Genomic DNA, 13556 nt, shown 5'->3' on the forward strand with positions numbered 1-13556 from the left:
GATTTCTAATTATTTTCTACATTGATACGTTATGTGTAATAGTTACAACTCTTCAGGCTTGCAGATGCTGTGCCGAAGGAGCATGTTTACATGGTTGAGGTTTATCCCCATTGGTTCAGTATAAATCACTGCAGGGATTAGAGGCCCAATGTTGGATCACATGACATATTTGGGCAAGCCACATACAAGCACCCAGCAAGAAAATGTCCATGCCCTAGTAGGGGAGGTTCTCTAGTCCTCTGCTCATCTTCCTGGCCCTCATCTGGACCTAAGAGAATCTTTGTGAAACAAAGGAAAGAGGAAGAGAACATAGGTGACCTGAAAATGACCTGAAAGTGAGAGAAACTCTGGAAACTGTTTAGCTGGGTGCTCAGAGATCCGAAGCATGATGGGCACTGGTAGGAAAATGCACTGCGGTGCACATCCATTTAATTCCAGGTAGCTTTGTGGGGATGGCAGCAGTAGGAGAGGCAGCGTAGGTGTTTTTCATAGACTGAGTCTGCATTCTAATGTTATTTCAAGCCCTGCAAAGTACGACTGCCTAAGTTGTTCTACAAAATTTAAAGGTTGCTCAGTTAAGAAGGATAAAGAAAATCCAATTTTATTTCTAGAAACCAAGAAATGAAAATAATACTGCAAAATCATTGAACACAATTTTTGACACTTTTTCTTCACAGTTATTTTTATAAGTTTGTGCACCCTATTAGAGAAAGAAAGATACATTGTTCTTGACATTCTGCTTTATCTTCTCTAACACTATGGTGGTTTTATATCATTTCCCACTTCAAAATCCTGGCATGAAGGAAGTTAAACTATCTAAATAAAATTGCTCCATTACCACTCTTCTATATGATTTAAAGTTTCAACACTATAAACTATTGGCATGTTTTATTCCAGTAGGATGTGATAGCTTCTTGGGCTGAAGGGAACAGTTCTTTTTCACTGGTGGGGACTATCAAACTGCAGTCTATGCCTGGAATAATTTCCACAGTGTTAACAAAAGCTACCAGTGCAGTTCATTGTTATCAATGTGTTTACCAAGAAAAAAGCTTTAGCCATAGGCATGCCATAGAGATGGATTTAAATTTGCTGGTCTTGCATAATGCAGGTAACATTGAGACTAAAAGAGCTATTGAAGGCACCAGACTGCTCCTAAGGCAGCCCATTTTCCCCTTCCAAACAAGATTTAACTGCTGTTGACAGGGGAAATATAGGACATTCTCCTAGTGAAAGTCTGCATAGTAAAAAAAAGCTTGTAAAGGGCAAATAACTGATCTCTTTAGAAGTACTCTATAGAAGAACCTCTGCACTCTGGAGATACTTGTTTTGGCTCTCACATTGGAGTTGTAGATGACATGAAGATGGATCTTCTCAACAGAACAAGCAAAGGAGTGAGCACTGAACCTTTATTTTGTCAGTAATTTTATTTATTGCCACTGGTGGTAGAGGAGATTGGTTCTGGAGTCTCTCTGTCACAGCACAGAGAGTGCTTCCAACCCAAACCATTCTATGATTCTTCTTGATCCCACCTCACTTGTCTCCCTTCACTCCAACACAGACTCTCAGCAGCCTCATTGTGCTTCCTCTTCTCTCAGCTCCTACGCTCCTATCTGTCTCCTACACTTAAGGGATGAAAGGTTACCCAGACACTTGCGAGCCAGAAGAGCAAATGAGGAGTCTAGATGCCTAGAAAAAAGCTGGTGCCTCCAGCAGCATCAGTGCTGCCAGAGGAAGGCACCTTCCAGGCCCCTTACCACAGCGTTGCCCTTGGTACCTCCTAGCAGCTCCAGCTCAGAGCTGGCCAAGGGAAGAAGGATCACTCTCTCTTCTTTTCCCAGTCAAACCACAAAACTCCCTTCCTGCTGAGCCAGTGGTGGGAAGAGGATCATTGCCAACTCCTCTCTGGGCAGGCTTCAGTCAACCACCTCCAGTAAATATCCCTGCTTGTTTTAACTACTGACCAAAGCCTTTCTAAAGTAGCAGTGCAATGAAGCCACCAAGATCCTGTTGAGCACTGGGGAAGCTTTTGAAAGGCTTTTCCCTTCGTGGGAGGAACGACTGGATACAGAGCCTGGGGTTCACAATCCATCTGTTCAATTTATAGTGTGTCTCAACAGTACATCTCTGTCAACTCCATCTCTGGTGGAAAGGCATAACTGTGATTTAAGAGCTCAGCCATTTGAAAGATCAGCCAGGCAACCGTGATCTATTCCCACCCCGCAAATGAGGATGTTGCTAAGGCAGTTTCTCAATTTGAGAATCATTTTATCTCTTTTCTTCCTTCTTTTCAGCCCTCTTTGCCAGCTGGCATCCTGTTTTCTACTTTTCCAGCAGGCACCACTTCAGCTCAGCATGATCCCAAGGAGGGGGAGCAGCAGCCTATTTAGAGCTTAAAACCCATGGGGATTTACTGGCTGGAACCCCAGAGAGCAACCGGGGAAGAGGCAAATGAGGGCACTTGGCCAGATCATCTCTGAAATGCTACTGTTAAAGGAACCTGACATGCATGCGAAGGAAACACCAAATATGCCAAAGGCAGCACATGTAACATGCAGATAATGGCATGAGGTAATGTGACCTATATCAGTACCACTCATAACCATGGGCAATTCCAGTATTTGCTGTTCAGGTATCTTCTGAAGAGGTCACATCTGTAATACAACAAAACTCCCACAAGCTGCAGCACAAGCAAGATTTAGTGTTAGCCCCAGCTAAAATGAGAAGTTTCTCTTGCACACAAAAAGGCATAAACTCAGGAATAAATGCAATCCAAAAAGTGATTAGGTAGAGACATCAAAGATTTTGCTTGTACAAAAAAAATAAATAATAACAGAAACGAAATTATCCCATATATACAGAAGCTCTGGGTGTTAGGGATTGGTTAGTCATTATTCTCTTGGCATGTTCATCCTGCAGCTGCATTTCTGTCTTACAAATCCAATTCAATCAAGAGAACTGAAACATCGTTAGTGAACCCACTGATTTATCCACCGGTGAAGTGCTGATATGGGCGTCTGTTCCTGCTGCTAATAAATTCTTTACATAGCAGCAGCGCTTGCTCTCTGGATATCTCACTGTATTCTAGTGAATGCACCTTTCTAGTTTTGCTGCTGGGATTTGTAAGCTCTGCAATATGGAGACCCAAGACTGCGGGACCGGTGGGGAAAGGGAAAGCCACCAGATCAGAGCTTGTCCCTAGTCAGAAGAGAGATGTGGTTACACTGTCTGCAAGTATAGAAGCAGCTGGTGCCATAGAACTGCTGCACTAAGACCTTTTCCTATCAATTTCTGCTGCCTCTGTTGTGAAAGGACAAGGTTGCCCAGAGAGGTGGTGGAAGCCATCCCTGGAGACACTAAAGATCAGGCTGGATGGGGCTCTAAGTACTCTGAGCTGTGGATGTCTCTTCATTTCAGGGGTGTTGGACCAGATGGCCTTTAAGGGTCCCTTCCAACTAAAAAAAATTCTATGATTCTGTGATTCTAAGTTATTACCTTAAAGTTTGAGAGGCCAGAGCTGATGTTGTAGACTGATGGTTTAGGAACTTTTCAGTTTAGCCTGAATTGAATTTAAAATACAATGTACAAGAAATAAGAATCCAAACCCCCATATGACAGTTGTCCAGTATTATATATAATATAATATATAATAATAATATTGTATTATATAATTATATAACCCTAATTAAAAGTTCTACTACATTCCTCTCTTGGAGTTGTGTTATTTTTCTTCTTGCTGTATGTGATATTCAAAATAATAGAATCAGATAGCAAGGGTCCTAAGACAGATCTATGTTTCAAAAATACAAACTCTACAACCTATCTTATTTATGCTACAAAAGAAGGGCAAAATGATAACTAGAGTAAGATACTTGACACGTTTATTTATTTTTTGGTGTCTCAAATTGGACAATGTGTACAAGTGACTAGTGAGTCCTACATTTTTATTTTTAATCCTATGCTCATACATTTGCAGAAAATGGGAAGAAAATGTTTATGTTTAAAACAGGTGTTTGGATAATTTCTAAAAAAATATTTATTAGTCTGGGGCATGAGATTTCAAACTAACTCTCCGAAACCAAGGTTTAACATCAAACTTGATCTCACTGTTATTTTTCAAGTTCTTCCATTGCACTCTCATCCTTGTTGGACTTTCCTGGAGGGCTGTCGTTCATCAGACCTGAATTGCACTTTTTTTCTTTTTTCTTTTTTTTTTTTTCTTTTCTGAATGTCACATTTCTGGCAATTTTAAGGTGTTTGGCTGGCTGTGAAGTCAGAAGGAGGTTAAATGTTTCCATTATGTCAGCAGACCTGAAACCACACTTTCATTCTAAAACCACACTTCTGGCATTGAAGGCCAGATTGGATGGGGCCCTGGGCAGCCTGATCTAGGTAGCAGGGGAATGGAACTGGATGGGCTTTAAGGTCCCTTCCAAACCAAGCCATTCTGTAATTCTATGGTTCTATGATTCTATGAGTTTGTATCTCATTCTCATTTGTTAACAACTGGTGAAGATTCTGCAGGACTGCAGCAGCCCAGGCCATCCATCTCCTGCAGTCCCTTTGCACTGTGCTGTTGGACACACTCAGTTGTACTGCTGCTGTTGAATCACTCCCATCTTTTTTCCTGCATTCACATCTTTGCCACAAACCACAGCTCTGAGGACAGCCATTTGCAGTGCAAGAACAGTAGTACAGAAGCAATAAAACAGTGGGTAAAAACAAAAACAATTACAAAAACCCAAACCAGCATTTTGAAATGTATTATAGTGAAAAACTAAAGCTGGGTAGCCCACTACGAGTGAATTTAACTCAGCTTTCTGATACCGTTTAGGTCTAAGGCACCAGTGATGTTTACAGAGAAGAATTAAAACCTTCTGTAGTAAGTTATGAGCTTTTCCCTATTGATAGAAGTGGAAAAAAAAAAGGAACTAAAATGAAATCAGCTGGCCGTTACCCAACCTTCACTGTCTAACTGGATCCAGGAGAAGTGTTAAAATGAGTTCTGCAATTTTCCTTCCATGCTCTTTGAGTCAGTTTGAAAAAAAAAAAAAACAAAAAGGCACCTGAGAACGTTCTTAAATGCTCTCTCTCTGTAAGTGCCATCAAAGGAGTTTTCTACTTTGGAAAAAGAGAGAGAGCCTTGTCTCAAAATGTGCTTTTGCCAGGAGTCCTGTCCTGATTAGGCTGCCTTAGAGCGATTTCTTGGGTGAGTGCCATGCTGAAGTTGTTGGATGGCAGCCATGTGTTCAACACTCCTGAAATAAAGTCCATTCCGTTAATTTGCGACTCAACATAAAACTTAGGTTAAGTCTATTGATAGTGCTGGAGGGTGTGGCTGCTGTACATATGTATGCAATTATTTTCAGGATATTGCAATGAGCACATATATGCTCACACAGAAGTTGCTCTGAAGTTGAATACTGATGTTGTATGGGTATGCATATTGCCCCCATCTGGTTTCTCCATTTGCAAACTATTCCACGTTCAGATCTCCCCTCTGGTCTAATCAAAGTGCTGGATAATTCATACATCTGAGTCAGCTCCTCCTAAAGACAGTAGAGTGGCCTCTCCAGCCCACAGGATCCTTCACAACACAGCAATAATGTGACAAAGCACTCCAATAAATGTTTACACCCAAGCCTGTTAGATCAAACCTGACATCTTTGGCCAAACTCAAATGCATTTTTGAACCCAAATGTTTTAAAATGAAGCCTGTGGAAGAATGCCTTTACTGGGATCATTCTACTGTGAGGAGGCCAGATTTTTCTCTCCTCCTTTGGAGGAGGGGTTGTCAAGGTTTTCCATCCACATTTCACAGATTCATAAAGGGAGGATGAAAGCAGGTGGGCTCCACTTTGGAGGAAATTCATACCAGCATGTGTTTGTTCTGTATAACAGACTTCAGTCTTCAGAGATCTTTTCACTCACAAGCTTCCCACTCCGTGTAATGCTTTACTGAAACCATCCACCCACTTTCAGACCTCACATTACCTCCTTCATGGCTCCCTACCAGCTAAAAAGCGTGGAGAGGTGAAGGTATAGAAGCAAGTGTGTGCATTCAGAATAAGAAACACCGTGCCTGATTCTTCTGTCCTCTTTCTGTTGCTCTCTCTAAACTCAGATCTTTCATAGAACCATAGAATCAATTAAAGTTGGAAAAGCTCTCTAAGATCACCTAGTCCAACCACCAATCCATCACACCATGCCCACTAATCATGTCCCTCAGTGTTACATCCACATGGTTCCTGAACAACTCCAGGGACGGTGACTCCACCACCTCACTGGGCAGCCTGTGCCACGGAACCCACGGACATAAGAGTAAAATACAGAGCAAGTAAGGCCCAGCATGCAGAGCTATTAAGTGAAAGATGACTCCTGAGTTGCCAGAAGTCCTGATCAAAGCGTTATCCTTCATTTACAATGCCTTCTACTTATTAAAATCACTAAGTGACACTAGCTATTTCACCATCAACTTGGGCTGTATGAAACAGAGAAGTCTATCTTTTAACACTAAGGATGTATTTAGCACTCTGTAATTAACACCAAAGTGGTAATCACTAATTTTCAGACAAAATTAACATCGGCTCATTGGGAAAAATTATGCATTCTGCTGAATATATAATTATATCTATTCTAAAGCAATCACTGCTGATATTTACATATTGAGGAACGGTTGCTGAAAATGTGACCTCTTGGTAATAAGAAACAGTTTTGATTTTGAAGAATATCTATTCCATGTGCTATTGTAAGTGAATGTTAATTTCCAGGAGAGGACTTGTACATGCTAGCTAAACTACCAAACCACTTCTCGCTTTTCATCTTTCCTTTTCCCTCTTTTTCCCCAAACTACACAGGGCCAATGATCTGAACCATTTTCCTCAGCATTTTGCTATATGAACTTTCCAAGCAGCTCTGTGTAGAAAGCACTGAGAAGGGGCTTTGGTAGCAGCAGTGGGAATCTAAAGCAGATCAACTTCACATAAAAGGTACAAAGGACACAGGAGAGCGTGAGTCATTCTCCTTAATCTACACCGAGATGCTGAGTTCAAAGCACGGAAAGGTCACTGCTCCATTGCACGCAGATGACAGTATGAAGAGATTCAATTGTCATCTTATTTCTCTTTAACATCCATGGCTTCTGTAGCGCCGCTGTGAGCAGGAGATCACATGGGAGAGAAGGGCCCCAGCAGGCCTTGGCTGCGAGGGAATCTCAGGAGCTCAGGACAGAGAGGAGTGCCAAATCCATAGAGGAAGGCCACAGAGAACACAGAGAACTAAAATCGGATGTTAGCACTTCTGCTTCCCTTAAACCCAAAACACATTGGTGATAGCATTAAAAGGGAGGCTGGCTCGTAAGCCTCTGGTTTTACATGGTTTTGGAGATTTACTGCGGTTTTGTAAAATCAAGCATAAGAGAGGCTCCCTATGTACTCCAACCCTCTGGAAATTGGAAATGATTGCTGCCCATTGGCACCACTGGTGCTGTAGTCAGAAGAAATATTCTTAAGTAACCACTGAGTCCACTGTTAGCAAACACAGAAATGTTTGCGGTTTGTTATCCAGGCTATGGAAAAGGTTTCAAGCACCCAGCATAGGCAATAACTTACATCAATCAGCACAGAATTGCAGCCTTCACTCTGCCCTTTACAGTTCCAGCTTGCAACAGAACTAGGTCCCGCTGTTACCCCTTGGTGCCTGGAGTGTGGGATTAATCTGGCTTCCAAAATGACTCCCCATGGAGGAGTTGCTTGGCCACCAGGGCTCGCTGAGAAGCCGCACACCTCTCTGCCTGTCTCTCTTTTCCTTTAAGCACTGGATAAAAGTGTGAGGGTGTGGAGCACAGACTGTGTAACCAGTAGCTATTTCTGCAGGCATCACAGTTCTGATGTGCTGTCCTGCAGAAGCCAAGTGTTCCTGCCCTCCGTGGTCCTGACTTCCTGGCCTCACTGAGTGCTGTCCCTTCCTTCAGGTTGAGGAGCTGCAAGCCTAGACCCCAGCCCCATACGCTCCTCTGCCCCCCAGACTTGGGATCTGCAAGTGGAAATCCCCACTGACTGCAGAGCTGTGGCCAATATTTGGACAGCTGCTCTCTGCTCTGCTCTGGAGGGAAAACGAACAGCAGTCCTGGGGATGGCTCATCAAGGAAGGCGGGCCTCTCTCCTTAGCACATCTTATAGGAATTCTTCCCCCCTGCTTTGCAGCAAGCCCACATACTCAGCAGCTGGCATTGGCTGTGTTGGTCAGCTTCTGGGATGCAAGATGGCCCTTGGCTTTCTGCAGGGCAAGGATGCCCATGAACACAAGCACAGCCAGAACCAGAATCAGCTGCTCCCGACACTAAACTGAACACAGCAGGGTGCTGTTACCACTTGCCTTCCGCTCCTTCTGGATTTTGTCCCTGCAGGTGTGCAAGAAATGTGTGGATGTGGCACTGAGGGACATAGCGGGCATGGGGGGGTGAGCTGGTGGTTGGACTAAGTGATCTTACATGCATTTTCCAACCTTAATGATTCAATGACTTCAGTGCTATTTAGTGCAAATCAGTGTCATTTCCGTCATGATCTCCTTATTCAATGCTGTGTAGCTCGTCTGCTTTGGATCCCGAGAAGACTGGGAACAGCTTGCCAGTGACAAGCTTGGGTAAGATATTTTCCTCTCTCTATAAAATGGCTTACTTCTGCTGGGAAAAGAGTTCAAAGTTTTGTGGAGACATTCAGTATTTAAAGAGGAGCTTTAAGAAAGAAGGGGACGGACTGTTTAGTAGAGTCTGTTGTAATAGGACAAGGGAAAACGGTTCCAAACTAAAAGAGGGAAGATTTAGATCGGACAAGGATAAGGAAAAGCTTTTTTAACAGTAAGGGTTGTAAGGCACTGGAACAAGTTGCCCAAAGAGATGCAGATGCCCCATCCTTGAACCTCTACGGGTCCCTTCCAACTCAAACCATTCTATGATTCAATGATTTCATATACAGGCCTACCTCTGGCATAGCTGTGCAGAATACAATGAAGAGGACATGACAAGGGTGCTTATTCACCAGATCACAGAATCATAGAACCATTAAGGTTAGAAAAGACCAGTAAGATCACCTAGTCCAACCCCCAACCCATCACACCGTGCCCACTAATCACGTCCATCAGTGCCACATCCACACGGTTCCTGAACACCTCCAGGGACAGTGACTCCACCACCTCCCTGGGCAGCCCGTGCCACTGCCTCACTGCTCTTTACGAGAAGAAACGTTTCCTGATATCCAAACTGAACCTCCTCTGAATTTAATGGCGGAATATGGTGGCCAAACCCAGAACGTCAGCATGGCTGGGAGGAGCTCTGACCTCGCTGCTCTGCCTCACACCTGTTGGCATGGGGCAGCACTGGGCAACACGACGACTTCTGCCTCCATCGCATCTGAACGTGGAAGGGTTCCATGCGCCCGCGGACACTTCCAGCCCACCCTGTTGTTTCTTGGGGCTGCCTTCCCATTTCCCCCAGAGGAACCAAGACCCCCCTCGAGCGGCCGAAGCGCTGTTCCAGCAGCAGTGCCCGACGCCGTCGCGGGGCGGCGCTCCGCCTCCCTGCCCCGGGCCGAGCCGGGCCGGGCCCCCGGGCGGTGCGGGCGGGGCCGTCTCCGCCCCTCCGGCCGCGCCGCAGCTGCCCGAGGCGAGCGGAGCCCGGCAGTGTGTGAGCTGCGGCCGCTGCTCTCCGCCGCGCCTCCCGCCCAGCCCAGCCCGGCTCAGCCCAGCCCGGCACGGCGAACGCCCGCCTGCTCCCCGCAGCGCCCCGCACGGCTCGGGAGACCGGAGCCAGCCATGGGTAAGCGAGCCGGGCTGGAGGAGGGGGCAGGTGCGGGGGGCTCGCCGGCCTCAGCGCCCTTGGGGTCCTGGGAAGCGGTGCCGTCCCCGGTTGAGCCCCGCGTGAAGGAGGAGAAGCTCGGGGTCGGGCGGGGGTTTGGAGGCTTCTTCGGGCGTGCGGCAGGAGCTGAGTGCGGGCGCTGCATCCCGCCTGGCCGTCCTCGGTCTCCCCCCGAGCGAGCGGCAGCGCACGGAATGAATCGGACCGCGGGGAAGTTGGGCGGGCGGGAAGCGTCGCGGTGCCCGCGCGGTGCGCAGCGCTCAGCGCGTCCCTGTGTAACAGCGCGCCTCTGTGGCGCTGCCTCCGGTATTAATTAAGAGGGAAGGAATAAAAGAGAATTTAATTGCCCAGCCAAGAGAAGCTGACAGAATTCCTACGGTTGCTACTTAGTTAAATTAATTCGCATCACCTCATTCCTTATTTTCTAACGGCTTATTAACCGGTTTGGGCTCTGGCTCCTGCGGCACTGTGGCCCCGTTACTGAGCTCTGCCGAAGTTTCCAACACCCTTTAGATATGTGTTACGGCACTGACTCTTCCCGCTGCTCAGCTGTGGTACAGCAAGCAGCTGAATTATTTGTATGTACTGACAAGCTTGGGTTTTGTGTGTGCATTCCCGTAGTCATTTCTTAGACTGTTCCACTGTGTCCACTTCTGAAATTGATATTAACTGAAGCTGTGAAGTTACAGCCAGTCCCGCATCTGTTGTCCTTCTCTTAACGTAGGCTTTTGCTTTGCTGTTGTGTTTTGTTGTCTGTGGTATCTCTGGGTGGGGTTGGGTGGGGAGGAGAGGGGGAGAAGAGTTTTGCAGTGTGTTGTTAGTGAAAGAGAAGCCTTCTCTGGATCACAGCATCTCATTTGAGGTGTGAGAGTATGCATTTTGTTAGATAGCTTTTTCTGTGCAGTAACTGGCTCAGCTTTCAAAACCAAAAAGCTGCTCCAGGTCTTCAAAGGTGGTTCATCTTGAAGAAGCCAATCTGTATTACTGTGCTGAAAACTCAGAACCCCAACACATCCTCACGAGTCACGGGCCTTTGGTGTGCAGGCATGGTACAGGTTGTCCCAGTGGGTGTGTTGTCCTTCATGGAACAGCTGAGAAAAGAGGACTGGAAAGAAAGAAGCACATATTGAACTCCTTGCTGGTGACAGTGGCCTAAGGACCTGTGTCTGCCAGCTTTTTGGCTTAGCAGCACTGAGCCCATGGGTGGCTGTGCTGTGACCCACCGAGTGCGGGGACATCCTTGGATGGGATGTTGCAAACAGAGCTCACAGCAATGGAGCCTTTGTAGCAGCAAACTGGTCCGTGGTGAATGCAGTGCGTTGTTGGTGTGTTGCGTAACAGCCTCACCACAGCCGGGGCTGTGGGACCAGGGCTGGTTTGTAGCCTCCCGTCTCAATCACGAGGATGTGTTTGGCTGTTTCTAATTAGGACCCTTTGAATTGTCCTTACTCGTGCAAAACTTTTGTGCTAGGCTGGCCTGCCGTGACTGATTTCTTTTCCATTTTGGAGTTGCTGCCATGGAGTGCGTTGGGCTATTGGCTCACTCAGTGCTTTGGAAAAGTTGGGCTTGTAGTTACCAACATTTATGGTTCACACTGACTCTAGGGTTGTCATTACTAACCACCGTGGTGCTTTGTGCATCCTGTGCTCCAACAGCCGCCTTGATATTGCAGTGCGCTTCACCTGGGAGATGTGGGCAATGCTTTACAAAATGAACTAAAACTGCAAAACAGCTTTGTTCTGAAACCTTGAAAAAGCAGTACGTGAATGACTGTAATCCTATAGCTTTATAACTTTTCTTCTTTCTTCTCCACCAAACTGCTGCTAGCAGAGGTGGAGCAGTGCCTGCCTTGTGTGCCTCCCTTTGGATGCTGTGCCCATGACCTCTCTGTGGCAGCAACCAGCCTGTGGGGTCCCAGAGCTCCAGCAGCTTGGAGTGATGCTCCTCTCTCCCAGCAGCGGCCCATGCCCAGTGTGGACCATCCCTGTCAACTTCAGGAGCACCTTACATACTCTTTCCACGCGTGGAACCAAGTCCTCACCTTGCTGTAAAGTGTCTTCACAGGAGGTTCAGATATTCCACGAGCTAGGCTTTCTTATTATAATCAGCTGGGGCAAATCCTGAGAGAAAATCAGGCCTCGTTCTTTCTGTCAGCTATTCACTTTGTCCAGGTGGGAGCTGAAGTCTTTTGTGTGTCTTGGTAATAGTAAAATCTGATTACTATTGGTCATTAAGGGTGGCTAGATTTCAATTACAAGGTCTTGTAGTCCATATTCTATTAAATCTTACACCTCTCAAATATATTTAACTGGAAAAGTGTAAAATGTTATACTGCCATCCTTTCCCTGTCTCCACGAGACCCGTTTAAGGCTACTGAAAAGTGCTGAAATTTGCCTTCTCGATGTAAACTTTCCTGTCTGAGGAAGAAATGGAGAAGAAGACGTTGTGAATTTCAGCTGTTTCCCAGTCTCCTAAATAATTTGAGGTTTCACCCTATTTACAGGTTCTCTCTTGCTCTTTTTCGAAGTGCGTGGTTCAGTGATACAGGACATCTGCTGTCCCCTCTGTGGATGATGATACATCAGGTGGATCTGGAAATGTTATATTTCCAAAATATACTCCTGGTTAAGGATTTCACCCACTGAAGCGCTGAGCAGTAGGAGTGCTTTGATTATCCACTGCCTTCAGTGTATCTAGACTTTCTTCAACCAGCTGAAACCTATGTGTCACATCCAGTATTTAAAGCACTTAAAGCATTGCATTATTTCTCTCCAGCCAGGTATTTTTTCTCAGGACTCCTTTGCTTTTCTGCCAGTAGTTGTGGTGTTGCAAGCATCATTTTTTCATGTGGTATTTGTTCAGCAGTTATTGTTTTTCAAGATTCTTGCTACCAGAGTCATTACTCTCAAAACCAAGAGTTAGCCCTAAATGTATTTTGGACTAAGTTAAAATGAATTTGAAGATGAGCAAAGGGAAGCCCTGTTCTCAGTACGCCTTGCACCTATTGTGCTTGATGTCATAGCACGCTTCCTTGCCCTGTGCAACCTGGGAGTGATGAGAGCTGGGGCAGGTGAGCTTGGCTTTGAGTTGTGGCAGGCAAGTCTGAGGAAAGGGGCAACTGAGATGTAACAGGTGCACAGGTCACAGGTGAGCCTGCTGCACTCTGAAGGATCCAGAAGCTGGCACTGGGAAGGCTGCAACATAAATATCCACAGAGGGTGAAGGACAGCCCAAAGAGCCATGGAGTGGTAGAGTGGCATCATCCAGGTTATAGGCAATGCAGTGTGGCCTGGGGGGAGCTGACTCCTGGTTACAATGCCTGGGCTGGATCCTAGTCTCCTGGACTTCTTCTTGCCCTTCTTCTGCAATTAGATGTGAATTTATGGTGGGGTGACCTTGGCTGAGCTGTGCCCTTCAGCATGTCCCATTACCATCCCATGTAAGCACAGCAAAAAGCAGTGGGAATGAGGAGAGGTTGACTGCTCATTCTAACAGCTACATCGTGTGCACTGCTTAATGCTCACTGCTCTACTGCTTTCTATTGCTGTTTTAGTGCTTTGGCAGTCTCCTTCTCCACAATTACTTGTCTCTTGGTTTTTAGGCTCAAAAGGTTGCACTAGAGTTGTGGCCTGGGAAACATTTGCAAGCTGTGCAGAGAACTTGGAGAATTCAAGATCTTTTGTTCTCTTTTTTTTTTTTTTTTTT

At 45.9% G+C, this 13556-nt stretch overlaps 1 protein-coding gene across 1 annotated transcript in view; it reads left to right on the forward strand.

Annotated features, from left to right (window-relative positions):
* The first annotated feature begins 9749 nt into the window (after positions 1-9749).
* GPM6B (glycoprotein M6B) overlaps positions 9750-13556 on the forward strand; it is a 109910-nt gene continuing 106103 nt past the window's right edge. Inside the window, exon 1 of the mRNA XM_042810931.1 lies at positions 9750-9811. Within this exon, the coding sequence (XP_042666865.1) occupies positions 9808-9811 (4 nt within the window). The 5' untranslated portion in view covers positions 9750-9807. The remainder of the gene's footprint in view (positions 9812-13556) is intronic.

Source organism: Centrocercus urophasianus, unplaced genomic scaffold, assembly GCF_019232065.1.
Source record: "Centrocercus urophasianus isolate 14NV4802_14NV808 unplaced genomic scaffold, USGS_Curo_1.0 seq_12, whole genome shotgun sequence".
Lineage (NCBI taxonomy): Eukaryota > Metazoa > Chordata > Aves > Galliformes > Phasianidae > Centrocercus > Centrocercus urophasianus.